General features: G+C 39.2%; 1 protein-coding gene across 9 annotated transcripts in view; it reads left to right on the top strand.

Moving 5' to 3' along the window:
- The window catches only part of RBMS1 (RNA binding motif single stranded interacting protein 1), a 213,135-nt gene extending 193,754 nt beyond the window's left edge, over positions 1–19,381 (top strand). For 6 of the 9 annotated variants that reach the window (XM_070476142.1, XM_070476136.1, XM_070476143.1 and 3 more), the window contains 9 exons: positions 5,541–5,656; positions 6,504–6,553; positions 6,680–6,773; positions 9,249–9,296; positions 10,181–10,231; positions 13,425–13,535; positions 14,471–14,551; positions 15,857–15,941; positions 16,754–19,381. In XM_070476142.1, the coding sequence (XP_070332243.1) occupies positions 5,541–5,656; positions 6,504–6,553; positions 6,680–6,773; positions 9,249–9,296; positions 10,181–10,231; positions 13,425–13,535; positions 14,471–14,551; positions 15,857–15,934 (629 nt within the window). In that variant the 3' untranslated portion in view covers positions 15,935–15,941; positions 16,754–19,381. The remainder of the gene's footprint in view (positions 1–5,540; positions 5,657–6,503; positions 6,554–6,679; positions 6,774–9,248; positions 9,297–10,180; positions 10,232–13,424; positions 13,536–14,470; positions 14,552–15,856; positions 15,942–16,753) is intronic. The other 3 variants (XM_070476139.1, XM_070476140.1, XM_070476141.1) reach the window with 3 other exon arrangements.
- The last annotated feature ends 590 nt before the right edge of the window (positions 19,382–19,971 follow it).

Below are 19,971 nucleotides of genomic sequence, written 5' to 3' on the forward strand. Positions count from 1 at the left end.
GGCCTACTTCAGTCAGTTTTACCCCTTTCCACTGTCAGGTCCTGTTCGAGAGGAACAGTAAATAGTGGTGTGTGCGTGTTAAGTCGCTTCAGTCCTATCCTGACTCTGCAACCCTGTGGACTGTAGCCTGCCAGACTCCTCTGTCCACCTCATTCTCCAGGCAAGAATACCGGAGTGGGTTGCCATGCCCTCCTGCAGGGTATCTTCCCGACCCAGGGCTCAAACCCATGTCTCTTATGTCTTCTGCATTGGTAGGCGGGTTCTTTACTACTAGCGCCACCTGGGAAGCCCATAAATAGTGAAGTAAGATTTTATTAAAGCATAAGGATCTTGAGTTAAAGATGTAAGTGTTACTATGAAAAAGTTTTCTAAAAGGCATTTGCCATAACTTCATCCCTAACTACAACTTAAACATTCCTTTAGTCTACATCAAGGCAACATAGCAACCATAGCCAGCTCTTTAAATCTCACAGAACCAAATCCCAAGGAAAACAGGCCAGTCCCTAAAAACGTTTATAACTTCTGAACCAGAAGTTCCTCTCCCAAGAATTTAACAATTCAAAGGAGGAGCCACAGCTCAAAATTTGAGCTCCTCCTGTTGTCACAGGGATAATAATAGTAACTAATACTCATTGAATTGTTCTATTTTATGTATATTTATATATATTAATTGTAACAGTGTTTTGAAGTAAGCACTCTTAATGGTCTCCATTTCACATATTATGAAACCAAAGACCTGCCTGGAATCACTAGCTAGTAAATGGAAAAGCCAAAATTCAAACCCAGAAAGACTAATCTAGATCTATTGTTCCAACCAGCATAGAATCTGACCACTAGCATCACATTGGCACTGGGATCAAAGAGATAAAATATATAATACACACAGATGTTCACACGGTGTTAGTTATAAGAACAAAGAAACTATACATGATCCCTTTTCAAATAGAACATTATGTAACCATTAGAAAAAAAGATTCTGTAGCAAGATAAAGGGCTACAATGTAAATGATAAAAGAAAAGCCCCATCACTGCAAAAATGAAAAATAAATATAGACTTAGAAAAGTAGTAAATATAGAATATTGAAATATTTATGTTGGAGTGATGGGAAAATATTGTTTTCGGTTTCTCTTTAACCTGACTTGAATGTTGTTTACCCATTATTTTACTGACATGGAAAGCTGAATGGGATATGGAACCACTGTAAGGGTCAGGAAAGGAGAGATAGACCCTAACAGAGCGCGTGTGGGAGGGTATGCATCTGCAGAGAGAAGCCAGAATTGTGCCCCGTGGTAGACAGGACCACAAGGTTTGGTTATAAACAAAGAAGGGACTGAAACAGGAAACCATGTTGTGCACACACAAAAAGGTTAGTATTTATTGGATCCTTAGATCAAAATTTTTAAGAGTCTTGGATAGTTTTTTGCATGTTGTTAGTTAAGTAGCTGACGCGATCATTAAGAAAGCTGATGATAGTTGCTGTGAAGTCGCTCAGTCATGTCTGACTCTGTGCGACCCTATGGACTGTAGCCCATAGGATTCTCCAGGCAAGAATAATGGGATGGGTTGCCATTCCCTTCTCCAGAGGATCTTCCCAACCCTGGAGAAACCTGGATCAAACCCAGGTCTCCCACATTTCAGGCAGATTCTTGACCATCTGAGCCACCAGGGAAGCCCCTATAGTTGCTGAATGGGCTACTTTTCCAAAACTGATAGAAAAGCTTCTATCAAAGGCAGTTTATATCTCACAGACTGTTATTTGGGATAAAATGCTGCATAGCTAGAAAAAAAATGGGAGCTGGGGGTTAGTCGTTTCTCCAGCTGTTGGAATATGGTGAGGAAAAACTCCACTTTGTTAGAAACAGAAGAGAACTTGGGGTCCTCTGGGCAGTTGGATTAGATAAGTGAGGAGGATGTCTGGGAGGTCTGATCCTGTGCTTCAGTGCTTAATCAAAGCAGGCATTCTAGAAATGATGTTGAGTGTAGGTGTCCAGGAAAGACAGTTGAGCCTAAATAAATTGCTGCAGAGTCTGAACTTCAGAATATGGGTAAGGACACAACTTGGTGGAGGTGTGCAGAAAGCCATCATGGGCATCCCCCTGTGGCTCACAGCTCCTTAGGAGGGACTGTCGATGCCAGAGGTTAGGCACTTGGTGAAAATGTCAACTGCAAAACAGACCAGAGAACATAACAATAGAGGAAGGAAGTGGTTAGAATTGTATGTTGCCTCACATAGAATACTAGGGCATTCCTCTTTCCCTGAAGCAAAGACCCAACAACTGTCTAAAAACGGTGTCATTTCTACTGGGTTATGCTGCTGCTGCTGCTAAGTCGCTTCAGTCGTGTCCGACTCTGTGCGACCCCATAGACGGCAGCCCACCAGGCTCCCCTGTCCCTGGGATTTTCCAGGCAAGAACACTGGAGTGAGTTGCCATTTCCTTCTCCAATGCATGAAAGTGAAAAGTGAAAGCAAAGTCGCTCAGTCTTGTCCAACTCTTTGCAACCCCATGGACTGCAGCCCACCAGGCTCCTCCGTCCATGGGAGTCTCCAGGCAAGAGTACTGGAGTGGGGTGCCATTGCCTTCTCCGACTGGGTTATAGTTCTTTGAAATAAGAAATTTGTTTTCCTGAGATATGGGACACCTGCCAATAGACACACTGTTCTAACGACTTACCTTTTTGGTTTTAGAGGAAGGAAAATATCTTAATGACAGTGCAGAATCATGTAGCAAATGTAATTCACTTTGAAAGATTCAACTACATTCTGTTCCATTTGTTTCATTTTAAATGATATATTTGCAAACATGTCATTGCTCACTTGATGTTTACCTCCTCATTACACGTCTTTAGCAGGCTTGATTGTTGCCTGAAATTGCTTTTTCGTTGACAGAGCATAGTCGAGATGAATGAAAATGTGTTGGGAGCACCTTCCCACAGATAGGGAAGGCCTGTTTGGCCTCTCAGCAAAGGCACAGCCGTGGCGCTCCCCAAGGATGGCTCCCCAGCCGCCTCCATTCACACCTGCCTGCCTGGGCAGCCCTGGGGAACTTCCAGAATGAGTCTGACCTGGTCGCCTTCTTTCTCTGCTAATGGAGGAAAAATGGTGCATTTGCGTTGTTCCCTTTCAAGTGAACTTTTTTTTAAATTTGACTTTCCATCTTGGAGCTGGCCTTTATAATGCCTCTAGATAAAAGCACTTCCCCAAAGTGAAGCCCCGCAAAGTGCCAGCACCATGGAGTTTACTCTCTCTTGCTCTGCAAGGTTTTGGAGAGACAGAATCTAAAACCCTCAGCTGTCATTGGAGGAAACAGTTGTTACTCTAAGGACCTTTCCAGATCAGTGGAGAGCGAGCTCTTGTTTCTCTCTTAAGTTCTCAGTTTATCCTCAGAAGTCAAGGATGAGGCATCGCTGGCCTCGGCTGGCTCTCTCCACTTCTGCTTGAGTGCCGTCTTTTCTCAGCCCCATTTCCATCTGATTCTGAAGGGCTAGTTGCAGGATTAAAAGCATTGTCAGTGATTAGAAAGCTCTCTGGTTTCACTGTATCCATTCACTTTACCTTCAGTGATTGTTGGCGGGGGTGGAAATTTCCAAAAGTCAGTAGCTTTTTTTGTTGTTGTTTGAAGAGACAAGAGGATGTGGTTTAGGAATGTAGGATTTGGCCCCTGTCCATCTTCCATCACACCCAGCTTGCCTTAAATGGAAGAATGGAAGTTCCTCGCTCAGGGAAATCGGCGGGTGGGGGAGGTAAGGGAGTCAGAAGGGAGACTCAGGGCCCCTCTTGAGTGGTGGGGCACACGTGTCTCCCCAGACACAGGACGGTTCTGCTCGCACCTCCAGACGCGCGTAGAGTGCAGCTGCCATTCAGACCTGAGCTCACGTGCCAGCCCGTCCCTCTGGAGCAGCTCAGCCAGGGACAGGGGAAAGGAGTGCCGGGGGACAGCCTGCAGGAGGGCTGGCAGCGGGGTTTTGGCTACGTTTTGTTTTTTTGGCAGAGCAGTATTGAGAGACACTATTGCTTCCATACCCTGTCATTAGTGGGTGGGTAATAGTGATATAAAATAAGAGATGAATTAGGATAATAAGAGGCAAAGGAGAAAGGAGTAAATTTTCCACAAGTAATATTTTTCTCTTCATGGTTATTTAACTTTGAAACAGAACTTGAAAGTAGTAATCACCGTTCCATGGGAGACAAAGGACTGAACGTAAGAGCCAGACAGGAAGGTGTGCTTATCTTTATTACGTTAACTAGAAACATACTGAAACATGCACAACTTTTAGGAAGACACTGCTGTTTCCATTATAGAAAAAACATTTTTAAAAAGAAGTTATGGGTGGCCTACTGTGTTGTTGCTTTTTTTTTTTTCTTTTCTTTTTTTGGCTAATGAAGACGTAATCCTGGTGAGAAAAGTCTGTGCATCTTAGGCCCCTTTTGCTTTTCTTTGACAGTTTTTTGCGATCATTTTATGAGGCGGATATATTGTAAAGCAACTCCAAGTGGGATGATTAAAGGCCAAAAAAAACCTTTGCTGTTTCCCTGCTATAGCCCCCAAATAAATAAGACCTGTTTGTATTAATTCGTTGATTCACCCAAGATGGAATAAGTGCCTGCAGCATGCCAGACACTTAGGCACTAGAGGTAACAGGGATGAAGACAAGTCACTGCCCCCACGGAGCTTATACTCTAGAGGGGAGATAGACACCAGAGAGATATTACAGGTGCTCCAAATGAAAATGCGGTGTGGCGGGGGCGGGGCAGGTGGGCGTGCGAACTGAGAGCACAGCATTGACATATATGCACTCCCATGTGTAAAATAGATAGCTGGTGGGAAGCTGCCGTATAGTATGGCAGCTCAGCTCAGCGCTTTGTGATGACCTCAAGGGTAGGAAGGGGAGGGTGGGAGGAAGACTTAAGAGGGAAGGGATGTATGTATACCTGTGGCCGATTCATCTTGTTGTAACACAGACGGTTACACAGCATTGTAAAGCAATTACACTCCGATTTTTTAAAAATTTTTTAAATCGTATGAATGAATAGTAAGCGCCTATTTAAAAAAAAAAATACAGTGTGAGCAGTATACAGGGGAACTTGTTTTCTCCTGGAAGAAGTGAAGACCTCTCTGAGGAATTATAATGGAAAATTCTGGGAGCATTTTTAAGTAGGGGAGGAGGGGAGGGTGACAGTCCTAGCTGCCTTTGAAGATTTACAGAGATGGAGTTGAAGAGGGCCCAGAATGAAGAGAAGAGTACCCACACCTAAAGAAATACACGAGTGAATCAAAAACTGCCTTTGTCGCTTTGAAATAGCTCTTTAAATGTTTTATTACACTCCAGTTTGAACAAAATAACTAACATTTTGTGTACTGTATTTCTCACCAGTGGATCCTCTTCTAAGGGTCTGAATAAACTTTTGCCTTGAAGTATTCTCTCAGTTCCCTTCAAGCACCAACACTGCTCCTATTTTAAAAAAAAGAATTCAGTTACATTTTGTCTCTCGTAGATACATACAATTCTGGTTTCCTGTTATTTTTCCCTGTTTATTCAGCTCCTACAGAACCGTTATTGTGTAAATTTGCGGATGGTGGACAGAAGAAGAGACAGAACCCAAACAAATACATCCCAAATGGACGGCCCTGGCACAGGGAAGGAGAGGTGAGACTTGTAAGTCCTTTCTTGAAACTTCTGTGGGACTGTGTCATCACAAAAAACACGAGAGCAGTTACACGTGCAGCATCTTGACATGGTTATCACATTTCTAAAATAGGGGCTAGGGTTAAAACTTCATTATCCAGATAGTGTCACATGAGGACTTCTCATGGACAGACCATAGGTAATGGAAACAGCCATGTTTACCAGTTAGCAACATTTTTCCCCCCCAAAAAAAGCATTTTAAATTGCTGTAAGAAATGCACAAGTGGTCTTTAATGTTATGGTTTCTTAGAATTACAGTTTTAATTATTTAGAAATTTATTTTAAATATTATTAAAATAAATAGTATATTTGTCATTCAGGTTTTTTTACCTAATTCGTTTCAATAACGTTCTTCAGAAAAAGAAAAAGAGCTCAATTTCTTAATAAAAATGTTGGCCCTCCATTCCCCCATACTAACCATAAATAAATTGTTCTTTCTTACTTTTTTTTTTTTTTTAAGTAACATATTGGTTCAAGAAGTATAAGGAGGTGCCATTCAGTAGAAATGTCCTACAGTCTGTACTGTCCGGAGATTACCACTAGTCACTTGTAACACATTTGAAATGTAGCTAGTATGGCAGAGGGACTCAGCTTTTCATTTAATTTTAAATAGCTGTCTTTGACTGAGGGCTGCTATGTTGTACAGTGCCAATCTAGAGCTTAATTCTCATGTTGAATTTATAATTATGTGTGTCTAACATAAACTCTCAATTTTATCAAATGCTAAACTATTCCCATTTTTTGTTGCCATGAGTCTGAGAAATGGAATTTTTAATTTGTACCTTTGCAGATGAATGTTTCTTTTTCTTTCCCATAGGCTGGAATGACACTTACTTATGACCCAACCACAGCTGCTATACAGAATGGGTATGTCATTAAGCTAAATACATAATGGCTAGAGGGAAAATGTGAAGGTGGAAAATATCTGACGTTTATTCCATGAATGATTGCGCTTAAAGGATTACTTAATAAAGGCTTTTGTGTTTGTTCTAGATTTTATCCTTCACCATACAGTATTGCTACAAACCGAATGATTACTCAAACTTCTATTACACCCTATATTGCGTCTCCTGTATCTGCCTACCAGGTTTGTACCTTTAGGATTCATCAAGAGTATGACAGCTTGCCAGCCATGAATCACTGCTGTGTTTTTATGTATCTGAAAATTTTGAACGTTTATAATGAAATTTTAAGTCAAATGTTAGGCAGCTTGGATATCCAGTTTAGAATTAGCTGCTTTTTATTTGACAGAGTGATTTAGTTTTGTGTTTAGGAGAATGTACAACAAAGGGAAATGGTTGTCAGTTGTCAGTTTTTGAAGTCACAGCATTTTAGAATTGGGACAAACTCAGATGCTTCCTTTATAACAGGCCCTGCTGCTGGACACCATGTGTCCCAGACATTGAAACTGGAAGAGAATTGCCATTAGGTCAAATACAGAATAGATCTGCACTGTTGCCTTTGTTAATTTGTCAGCAGAAACTAACAAAACAGCAAGTAAATATGCTAATTAATGAAGATGTGTCTCTATTAGGTAACGTGAAATGAGCAATGCAGTGAGACTTGAGGCCAAAAAATGGGAGGTGGCTTCCCATTTAGGATATTTTTTGAAAAGGCTTTACCTTACACTCCCAACTTAGAACCAAGATCTCCTTCAGCACCTTGTGGTTATATTGACGTGGTTTTATTGGAGGGGTAGCTCCTATTCTCCATGAATCCTGAGTGTACCTGTATTTCTCCCTCTCATATCAGAGTGTCTCTCACAAGGTCACCACCTTGGCCCAGACAGGAACACCAACGGAGTCAATTACAGACATAGGAATACACTTTGTTAACTGTTGAGATCCTGTGTGACTAAACTTTTGTGAATTCTTGTCTTTAAAACAATTGAATTAGAAATTGTAACCCTGTGGTGGTAGGGGATAATATCTAATAACTGTGTAATTTCACATCTATAAGCCTCAGTTTCCTCATCTTTAAAATGGGGATAATAATAGCTTCTATCTCATAGGCTTATGATCATAACAACTAAAGGAGATTATCTGTGTAAAGAGCTCAACCCAGTACCTGGCATATGATTAGTACTCAGTAAATGTTAGCTATGATTATTATCATCCTTTATACTTTACATCCAGGATTAACTGGCTGATAAGAGTACATCCATTCTGCTTTCTTAAAATAATGGATTGGTCAACATAAGCAATATAGCAAAGGTGGTTCTGTCTAAAAGCATAAAAGTAGTTCTGAATAACAAAGAGAAGTGTTTAAATGCACTAAAACTGAAGTTGTAAAGTAGCATTCACAGCCTCCCTCAGCTTCTAGATTCTTCTCACTTCCTTTCTCTGAGCCATCACTCATTGTCTTTTATCTCTTTGGGTTGTTAAATTTCTTATGCTGCTACTTGGATCTGCTCATCTGCTTGGTGTAGCACTCACTCATTTAATCCCTCTGTAATGATTTTGAGCTTAAGATTTGTTTATTTTCCTTGCTTATCTGAGATTCACTGAGATCTGCTGCAGTGCATTTTCCCTAATTAACAATTCCTGTATCTGATTTTAAGGGATAGTCTTCTTTCTTAACTATTTGAACTTTGCAACCTCTAATAGGGACAAGTAAGCATATTCTCAGGCAAATGAAAGATTGTGCATATTAATTTCAGTGTATGCACTGTACAGCTATGAATGTATCTCCTCACAACCTCTTTTTCTGTCTTTACTATAATGGCAATGAGCATTTTGGCCACAGAATTATTTCATAGAGTAGAAGAAAATTAGGAGACCAATGTTGTTAATAGACTTGATAGACCTAACTGAAAACAGCATTTCATTACAGAGGCCTGATTTCTTTTTCTGGGCAATCTGTTTCCCTAAGATACGTGTGGATTTTCATTCCAATTGCCTGTCCCTCATGGCATTACTTGTTAGATCCTCAACCCCATAAGTTCAGGGGCCCAGTGAGGTGAGAAAACGGGCTTTAAGTGATCTGTGATTCTCTTAAATGCAAAGTGTCAGTGGTATGTGGTATGCATTCCAGTGTATGTCACTGGTATGCAGTCAGGTGCAGAGGGAAAGGTTCATTTCCTTCATCAGGTTTTCAAAAGGATTCATGATTCAAAAGAGAATAAAGAACCAATAAAGAGTTCATATAACATAGATTATTATTCCCATTTTATAGTTAGGGAAAATTGAGGAAAAGAATTTGATGGCAGCAGATTTGTTGCTTCAGAAAGAAAATTGGATTAGATGTCATGGCTCCCTAACCCCATGATGATACGAGCTATTAGATTATCAGGACCACAGAAATATACCACGGATGAGTGCATCTGGCCCAAATTGGGGTCTGCAGGGAGCTGCTCGCCTCCCCGTGATGTTTTCAGTGAAGGCCTGGTGCTCGTGTTGGAGCGGGCCTTTCACCACTAAACTACTACATGCTTATATTAATACAATTGGATTTGAGAAATTGGCATCTGCAAGAAACCAACAATATCCCGATGGGGAAAGGCTGCAGTCCAGATAACTGAAATGCTAACGAGGCAGAAGCACTTAACTTTGGTCTGCCTTAGGTGGCAAAGGAAACCAGAGAAAACAAGTATCGGGGCTCTGCTATCAAGGTAAATCACAATCCATTCTTCCCCGTGTCCTCTCTGTAGAACCTCTTAAGTTAACAGCAGGGGATGAGATACAGGAGGGTTTTGTTCTCAAGAACTAAGAGACAAGCTTATCCTGAAATCTAATCTCAGGAAAGCTTTGGGTATCAAGAAATGGGTCGATAGTCTTTTCTCTAGAGTGGCAGAAACAACCTTGCTTTCTTCTCTGCCACAGAATCTGACTCTCAAATCATTTCTCAGTCCAGAGGGTCTACTGTATAGATGTCCTTTTAACTGTAGATGCCAGGATCTAGTTACTAAAGTTTAATTTCCTAAATATGAATTTCAGATTTTTATATTTCACACTAACTAGAGATGATTGACTACTAGACAAGATTTCTGAAACAATGTCCTGGGTATCAAAAGGGAGTTGAATTTGATTACTCTTTAAATAAGCACATACTTTAAGGGTTAGATTCTAGTAAGATGTGCTGGAATGAATTCTCATTCCTCTGTATTCCTAAAGCACCTATGTTCCTACCTTGATTGTAACACTTTTCACTGTTTCTTTGAGTTGTTTACTTGTTTATCTCCCTTGCTTAGATAAGTAAATTTCTTAAGGGTGGGGCCCATGTCTTATTGCCTTTTTACCTCTTTGGTGCTTGATACTCAATAAATACTTTTTCAGTGGGCAGATGGAACTTGGTTTTGAGTAATCATTTCATCCTATTCAGAGTGACCAATTTGTCAAGAATTCTAACTGCTTTAAATTAAATCCTTTTAATCAATTGATAGTATTGTTTCTTTATTTTCCTCCTGTAGATTTTAACATGATTTAAAAAGCTCTAGAGAAATAAGTAGTGCTCCTATGGAAATCAATGTTTCTTCCAAAATCCTTCCTTTCCCAGGTGCAAAGTCCTTCCTGGATGCAACCTCAACCATATATCCTACAGCACCCTGTAAGTTTTTCATCTTAATGGCTTTGTAGTTTTCAAGTAAGCTATGTGTAAGTTAAAAAACCATTCTCTGGGTTTAAACCATTTACGCAAAGGTGGTGTAGGATTTGGGAAATGGTAAATATGGGATTTTGAGAATGTATAAGTTCATTATAAAACTTTGACTCACCTTGTCTTAAAACAAATTGGTATTTGACATTAAGTTAGATTTGCAGTCCACAAGAATTTAAATGTAGGAGATCATTTCACTGAATTTTTAAATTTTAAAGTTTTTAAATTACTAAATTTTTAACCATACTTGTGATGAAATGGCTCTCTTTGTCTACATTCTGTTTAATGCAAATATAAAGTGTTTAGAATTGACCTAGAGATTTTTCATCAGTGTTAACCTCTCCATGGAAATTTTAAATACTAAAGTAGTAACACCTACTGAGGGTAAATAACAAATGTGATTTCTTTAGAGACAGGAGCATGTACTGTACTTACATATATATTACATTTTTTAAATTGAATGAATTATACTTTACCTTATTAGGTAGTATATTGAATGTATTTTTCAAAAATACATAAAATCCAGTTTGTTGAATTAAAACATGAGTTTAGAATGTTGAAAAATAAAGGTAAAAAACAAAAATCACAAAAAAGACTAAGGATGCCTGATAGAATAATCTGGATGCTCACCCCAAAGCAGCCACAGAATGAGCCTCAGCTTTCTGATAACCAGGGCAAAATGGGGCTCTTAATAATGTAGCTCACAGTGCTTATAAAACAGATCAGTCGCATAGGAAGAAGCACATTGTTTGCGGCCTTAAAACGAGACAGGAATTTCTTTAGGACAACTTCCGAAAGAGGACACGACGCAGTGTTAGACCAGGCGTGTGAAGCAGCAGAAGAGGGACACATTCTGAACACGAAGTTGCTGAGATGACTTTGAAGAAGGAGAAAAAGCATGTTTAGTTGATAACACAGGAGAGGAACTCTGTGATGATGTATCTATATGTGTTATATTGTCTGTATAAACATGCACACATATATTTCTACACACCCACACATGTATCTACCCACATCCACCCACTAAGCCACACAAATGCCCATGGCAGTCTACATCCCAGGTGCTCTGTGCTGTCCTATTCAGGAATGCTAGAAATCAGCTCATCTTTCATTTGGGGGCTTTCTAGGACAATAGCTCCTACAGATGAATGAAGAAGAGCAGCAGAAAACGCCTGCATTTTCTAGACTTCTGACTCATTTACATGTTACCACTCACTTTTGAATGATGCACATTAAAAATTTTTTAAGGGAAAAAATTCTTATGAAATATATTAATAACAAGTGATCTCTGACATGGGCTTCCCTGGTAGCTCAACTGGTAAAGAATCAGCCTACAATGCAGGAGATGCTGGCTTGATTCCTTGGTTGGGAGGATCCGCTGGAGAAGGGATAGGCTACCTACTCCAGTATTCTTGGGCTCCCCTGGTGGCTCAGTTGGTAAAGAATCCACCAGCAATGTGGGAGACCTGGGTTCGATCCCTGAGTTGGGAAGATCTCCTGGAGAAGGGAAAGGCTACCCACTCCAGTTTTCTGGCCTGGAGAACTCCATGGACTTAGTAGTCCTTGGGGTCACAAAGAGTCAGACACGACTGAGTGACTTTCACACTACTACTGTCTCTGACATGAATCTGCATCCTTTGGTAATCTTCTCTGGAGGGAGGAGGGCTTACCTATTAAGAGACAGGCAGCACATCTCTTAGTTGAACACCATTGAGACAGCAGTAGTGTGTGCAGAAGGACCTACCTGAGAAGTCATTCCTTTTCCCCACCCAGATTTACACTGCCTGAGACTAGCACTAAAGTTCCTGCACATCAGCTTTTACCCTCAATTGTGTATCTATCAATAAATAACTGTTTTTAAGGGATGATGAGTCAGTCACAGTGATACCAAAAACCTAACATTAATAATTGTATGATGTATCAGAGTAATTGCATCCTCAGGTAATTGGGTGATTGCAGATGAGAGGAATGCGATAATCTAAGAATATTACAATAGGATAAATTAGAGAATCTGCAAAAATCCAGAAATAGAACTAATTGAATTTCATATACAATCAGGGTGCCATTAAGTAATCATTAAAAATGATAATGAGAGCAAGGCAGTAAGTTAGGTAAATATTGATAATGGAATGTTAAGTTAAAAAGCAAAACCCAGGATATGAAGTAGTTTCGTATTTCACATGAACCTGGTTGCAGCTCTCTAAAATTAAGTGGAAGCCAGAATCCATGCAGTGCTACCCAGACACTGCTAACTGCCATGTATTAGAGACAGGCTGGGTTATATGAGTGATTTTTTTTCACCCCTCCTCTGTGTTTTTAACTATATTTAATTTAATTTTTATTTTTTAATTTATTTTTAATTGGAAAGTAATTGCTTTACAGCTATGTTTAATTTTGTTTTTGAAGACCAGAATTTTTTCCAATGAAGTCAAAGGTTCTGAAATTAGATTGTTAATTATATCTAAATCTGCTTCCCTCCCCTGGCACCAAATTACAGTTGCAAATGCTGAGAAACAGTGAATGAATGAAGACTGTGATCTTGACCCTGACAGCCTGACTTTGAATCAAATGACTGTTTTTTTTTTAACATTTTTAAACAAGATGCTGTATTTATAATAGGCAGTATAGTACATTGTGTTGTGACTGCATAAAACATAAACTGTCATTTACTTTAAAACTGAATTAAGCGTTTCGTAACCCTGGCCAGCCGAAAGTAGTTTGTGTTTCCTGTCACAGCACATGGTCCTCCCAGGGACTAGCTTGCTTTACAGTTAAGTGAAGAGAAAGGGAGAGGTATTTAATAGAGAGGGATTTCTATGAAGTGAGTGCTCTTTAGAAAAGTCTCAGGGAGACTTCCCTGGTGGTCCAGTGGCTGAGACTCCATGCTCCCAATGCGGGGGACCTGGGTTTGATCCCTGGTCAGGGAGCTAGATCTCACATGCAGCTAAACAAAGATTTTACAAGTCTCAGAAAGCACAATCTAGACGATTTTTTAAGAAATCGCTTATGACACAGTTTACAGGTTTGAAGGGAGGTTACTTTTGCTTCGTGTTCTGCAGCAGGCTAAGCCATTTCCTATGGAAAAGGGGGTTCCAGAATTCCGCTCCTCCCTCACGTGTCTCACTTGCTCTGTCTGACTCCCCAGGGTGCCGTGTTAACTCCCTCCATGGAGCACACCATGTCACTACAGCCCGCGTCTATGATCAGCCCTCTGGCCCAGCAAATGAGTCATCTGTCACTTGGCAGCACCGGAACAGTAGGTGGCAAATTAATATCATGTGTCTCAGCTTACAGAGGAGGCTAAATTTGTGCAGCCTGGTTTTCCTTATCAGTTATAGGCTCTATAATGTCAGAGATTATATCTGATCCTCTCTCACCTCCCACATTGCCTTCCACATAGTAAATACTCAGAGATTTCTTGATTAATTGATGAACTGAAAGTCTGTCCTCTGGCTATCTGTCTCTCCTGTATCAGAGTATAGCATCCATACAAGACCACTTGTAGCCCTAATAACTGGTATCATTCATTCACACTGGCATACCTCGTCTCATGAAGCCAAAGATGAAGGTGATACATGGTAATAAAGGCAGGGGATTTTTCCACACTTGTTTCCACCTGAATGGGTTTTAGGGGTGCTGAATCACAATCGTAGTATTGACGTATTTTCCCCAATCCAGGGTTGTATTTGGGTATGGAGTTGAGCTGATATCAGATTAATTTCCAGGGTTGATATGTGTAGCATTTAGATGGTAAGATGACCAAAGGCTTTTAATTGAGACCATATCTGTGGTGACTTAACAGAACAAAGGGTAATATTTTCTTTGCTTACGTTCACAGCCAATAGCAGCAGCTCCTCAGGTCTAAACCAGGGCCACATACATCCAATGAGAAATCTCTCCTGCCTTTGGAGAAGGATAATTTTCAGCATCAGGAAAGCAAGTGTCCGTTTTCCATTTTTTCCCCATTTTTCAGTGACCTGCTGAAGATCTAAGGCATTTACTTCTTGGGTCTCCACTTACGGGAACAATTCTAATTCAGGCAGCTGCTGGAAATGAATGAGGTTCTTTGAGGCAGAGATCTTCTAGATTAAAATAGCACATTAGTGATATTGAATTATTGAGGATGAGAAGCTGTAATGATCTTCACCCATGGCTTGTCATTGGCCACCCTGACCGTATTCTTCTTTTCAGTACATGCCTGCCACATCAGCTATGCAAGGGGCCTACTTGCCACAGTACACACATGTGCAGACGGCGGCAGTTCCTGTGGAGGTTGGTACACACCATCCCGTGGCCATTATGGATGGCAATGAGTAGTTTCAGAAGTGGGTAAATCAGAACTCAAGGAAGAATCAAATCAAAATTGAAACATGTGCATACAGAACTGAGTTTAGAGGGAGTGTATGCTTAGAGTTGTTTTCAACTATGAAATATAATTCTCTGCATACAGATTAGCATAGCAATATCCAGGCCACACCCCCAGGGCTCCCTGAAATATTTTAATATTTTCTAAGCTTGTAGCACATTTCATTACCCCCTCAAGTCTCTATCCTGTCTCCTATAAAATGATACTTCCAGGCAAATTAAGATAAAGCTGGAGTTTGCAGTCCTGGTACCAAAGATTATATCAATAATAACAATTATAAAAATCTGTTATAATTAAATACCTGGAAAAAATATTTCAGAATTTAACAGGGATAAAGAACAAACCATACCTGTTTTTGTAGAAGACTTAATAGAGCTAAATAACTCATAATACTTATTACAGAAGATATTGGTATGATATTAATATGGAAGAAATTTGACATTTGAATTCAAGTTGGGCAGAAAGTATAGTGTTTTCCTGCAAAGTATCCTTGAAATTCTAAGGAAATTCATCAACCCAGTCGATCCCATCAGCTAGTCACATCCCATAGGTTCCAATTCCAAAAACAGCCCTAGGACAACAGGGGAGGTAGGATTTTTTGTTTTGTTTTGTTTGCCTCTAAGTGATTTAAATTTGTGCAGTTATTGGCAACCACAGTTACTGGGACCCACAATCCGTATCTGCAGTGCTGAAACAAATAAATCTTAAGAATTTTCTTTGTAACTACTTCAGCAAAAACCTGACCTGTGGCAGAAGCCCAGCTGAACTGACACAAGACAAGACCTTTGCCCCATTTACACTGTATATTCATACTTTTCAGCACACACTGTTAATGTGTTTGATCATAAGGTACAGTCTGAGACCCCACTAAGTATCATTGGTGATACACAGCATATGCATACTATATTTCAGATTGTAAAAGCTGAAATTACTGAGGTCCAAGTCACATCTGGCCCCAAAGGATAAGAGATTTGTTTAATAAATTGTAGTTTGATGTGAAGAGACAACCTCATACAAGTTGGAAGAGGTTCTTTGGGTCTATCAGACATTTAAACTCCTTAGGGAAGTAATTAACCTTGAAGGCTCTATATGACATTAAGAAAATCACTTGTAAGCAGTGCTTGTCTTTATGATGTGGGACTCAGTCCAATCTGGGTAGTAGAGTTTGGATTTCGTTGCTCACATGTCTCATCTGTTCTGCTTTGTTGTAGGAGGCGAGTGGTCAGCAGCAGGTGACTGTGGAGACGTCTAATGACCATTCTCCATATACCTTTCAACCCAATAAGTAACTGTGAGGTATGAGGGAACGATCTCCATCACTGTAGGGCTCAAGTCAAGGAAAGGCTGTGATGATTTTATCAGAATGGTACTTAGAACAACTCAGGTCTGGTCACGCTGCTTCAGTCATGGCAAGGGAATCCAGTGTTACTGAAATCTTAAAATTAGTGATTTTGTGGTCTTGTAAATTAAGTATTCTGTCCAAAAAGAACAGTGCCTTATATTGAAGTCAAATGTATGTTTGCTCTCTCTCCCTCGCTTTCTGCCCCCAAAATCAGTAACATAATCAGAGAATACCAGGTACCAAAATTGTCCTATATTTATATAGATAGATAGATAGATATGTGTGAGAGAGTATATACATATATATATCTCCTATATTTATATTATTTTAATGCTCACATACTGAAGGAAAAAGTGTAAGATTTTGCTTAGTCTAGTGTTACAAGATTAGCATTATCTTGACAGAATCAAATGTGAGTATCCTTAGATTGATAGATTGCTTTCCCCACTCTCACTTGAACCACATATCTCAAAACTTGTCATTCTGCCATGCAGATTACATTGAACAACTGTGTGGAACATAGAACACTTGGGTTTCTAGATTGCCCTGGTGAAGTATGTTTCAGGCCTCAGATTTGAAAGGTGGACTCAGGACATAGAAAGTGACCCTCAGTTCCAAAATTTGCATTTACTGACCTACCACCAGTGATGAGCAGATCCTGTCTCAAACATATATGTTTTTAAAACAAGAAAGAGATGACAAAGCTCTAGGGGCTGTCACACCAAATGTTACAAGAGCAATTGTTTTTTATATTTTTCTCTTCCAGATGTACAGAAGGGTGTTCTTACATGAAGAAGGTTGTGAAGGCTGAACAATCATGGATTTTTCTGATCAATTGTGCTTTAGGAAATTATTGACAGTTTTGCACAGGTTCTTGAAAACGTTATTTATAATGAAATCAACTAAAACTATTTTTGCTATAAGTTCTATAAGGTGCATAAAACCCTTAAATTCATCTAGTAGCTGTTCCCCTGAACAGGTTTATTTTAGTAAAAAACAAAAAACAAAAAAAATAAGCAAAAAAAAAAAAAAAAGATTTTTATCAAATGTTATGATGCAAAAAAAAGAAAAAAAAAAGAAAAAAGGGAAAAAAAAAAGAAAAGAAAACTTCAATTCTCTGGGTATGCACAAAGACCATGAAACTTACTCAAGTGCATGACCGGATTCTTGTGGTTTTGTTCATTTTGTGTTTCGTTTGTGTTTTTTTCCGCTGTATGAAATGGGCTTTCTGACGTTTAAATAGTCCAACTTCACCCCTGGTGTTCTGTGCTTGCAGTGAGAGTGTTACCGCCAGTGTCTCTTTTCTTAGCTTTCCGTTTTCCTTCCCACGTCGTGTGAAGTGTCTTATCCTTTTCTATGAATTCCAATTTGCCTTAACTCTTTTGATGCTGTAGCTGTTTCAGTAAAAGTTAGTTCAAACTAATGATGTAGAATGCTTTGACCAAATGGGCTGGTCTATTATGCCTTGTAAAACAGCAGCATAGGGCTTTTAAAAGGTAGTCAATAAAAGTTGCTGAAATTTTGGCTTTTTTAAATATGTAGTAGGTGTTTTTAATGATTTTTCACATAATGTGTAAGGTAGTGAAATGCAAGAAGGGGAAACTGTTTTGTGTGAAACACATTTTCTGACTGGGGAACTTTTAATAGGGTGAATTGTTTGTAAGGCTGTACGCCAACAGTTTCCTCTGATAGTTTGACTGATTTAGGATATCTGCTGTATGATGCAATGTAAAGTCTTTTTTGCCTTTTTTCAGGAAAAAAAAAAAACTAACTTGATGTTCTAGATTTAGTGTAGGTAGCGTGGGGGCGGGGGCGGGGGGCGGGGGAGGGGAGTCACCGAACGTTTTGTCCTTCGTTTTTACTAATGATAGTGCTTTAGAATGAGAATGATGCCTGAGATCTGGCAAACCGAGAAGAAAAAATGTTGCTATTGCAACTAAATGGCAAAAGCTAAAAGTAAGGATTTATCTTCAAACATAAAGCTGAGATATGAATAGAAGCAAAACGATTGGCTACTAGCTCTCTCTATGACGTAAATTTGAGAAATAAAAATTACTTGGCACTTTTAAAGGTAACTTCACCAAAGACCGAAGAGCCAGTAACCAGTAGCTCCAACTAGTCTCAGCATCACATCTTCTGTGCTCTTTATTTTTGCCGGACCAGTTTGCGGTTAGGAGAATGTGCCTTTTTTGTACCTTTGCATTTAGGTTTTCTAATTTTAATTGATGTATGGACACACAGAAACAAACAAGCATGAAGGAAGATTTGGATCCAAGCAGTGCCACACTTTACATCATCACTACAAGTGTTCAGTGTAAAGAAAAACCAATTTTGAAACTATGAAATTCCTGATTCATAAATACACAAGTTATTTCTACTTTAGTACCTAGAAGATAATTCACTGTTATTAAAGCTCTTTTATTAAGACAATTGCATATGTTTGAAAAGCAATGGTAAATTAAGTTGTCTTCCAAAACTGTGTACCTGTCTGGTCAACCGTGTGTGATCAGTTATCTACCTCAGAATCTTATTTTCTTTTGTGCTGGGACAGGTTGCTGGCCCTCCCTGTTTCCACAGACCAAATCCTTCCTAGCTCAGGAGCTAGGCCTAAGCAGTTATTTCTTTCGAGTATTTTTTAGTTCTTAAAATTTATGCTTGTATTTGATTATAGATGTCAGTGACATTTCATAGTTTCAAAAGTCCTTGCTGCTCTGAGAAGTGTAGATTCTAGTGAAAATTACATAGTCATAAGAGAAATGTGTTTTTGTTTTTGTTTTGTTTCCTTTTTTTAAAGTTGTGGTATTATTGGTTCTATGCTCCCTGGAATATTACTGCTTTGTGAAAGTCCAGACTGAACGCAGCACCCTCTTTGTACCTAGTACGTTATAAACCTGGGTCTCTCACTACTTGATATTTTTGCATTAGTTAAGACAGAAATTTGATAGCTCAGTTAGAGAGGAGGGAAAATCTGCTGCTAGAAATGTCTGAACTAAGTGCCATACTCGTCTGGGTAAGATTTGGGAAACATAACCTCTGTACATAAAAAAAAGAAAAAAAAAAAATCAGTTAAACATCACATAGTAGACAGCCATTAAATTATAAAAAAAAATTAATTTATGAAGAAAGACCTTTTGTACAGATTGAAAAAAAAAGATTTTCATAGAGATATCTATATGATCAAGAGAGTTAATTTTTTATTTTTGTTTTACTAGTGCCACAAACTTGCCAGTGGTAACTTATTTGTCCGGTTCAAGATAACTCTGTAGTTTTCTTTCCTAGGACTTGTTGTTAAACGCCAAAAGACATTTTTGAACTGTACATTTGATCAGATTGTTAGCTTTTTTCTGTTTTATTTCTTTTGAGAACCTTTGAATAAAAAACATCTGAAATTTTATTTTTCCTGTCAGTTTCTTTTTAGGTTAGATTAAATGTATATCAGAATTTCATATCATTTCTGATCTCTTCCTTGTTCAGTGAATTGGTTGGAAATTGAGTTGAAAATTATTTTAGATTCAATATGTATTCAAAATACATTTCCTTTAAAAGAATTGGAAAAACCATCCCACCCTCTCGCTTTTGGCTATTTCAGTTCATGGACACAAGGACAACCGTCAGCTCATCACGTCTCCTCTCGGCAAATTCCACCTTTGGTCTTTTCTTAAAGGTCAAAGAACCATACCCCTCTCCTCCCTCCTTCCTTCCTGCTTCCTTTTGACTGTGGTACTGTCATTGCCCAGCAAGGGGGCCAGAATAAAAACTGTCACTGTCTGATAAGCAGGTTCACAGGTAAGGATTTCAAGATGGTCTTACCCCTGCCTTGATGACTTGGGCCTCCTCTAGTGACCTCGTTTGGCTGTTCCCAGTAGGAGGCTGTGGTGCAACATTCATGTAGGGAAGACAGAACTCTCTTTCCCACGCTGACATGCTTTATGAGAGACTCTTAGTATAAGAACTTGACTTTTACCCAAGGTAAATGAAATATTT

Source organism: Odocoileus virginianus, chromosome 13, assembly GCF_023699985.2.
Source record: "Odocoileus virginianus isolate 20LAN1187 ecotype Illinois chromosome 13, Ovbor_1.2, whole genome shotgun sequence".
NCBI lineage: Eukaryota > Metazoa > Chordata > Mammalia > Artiodactyla > Cervidae > Odocoileus > Odocoileus virginianus.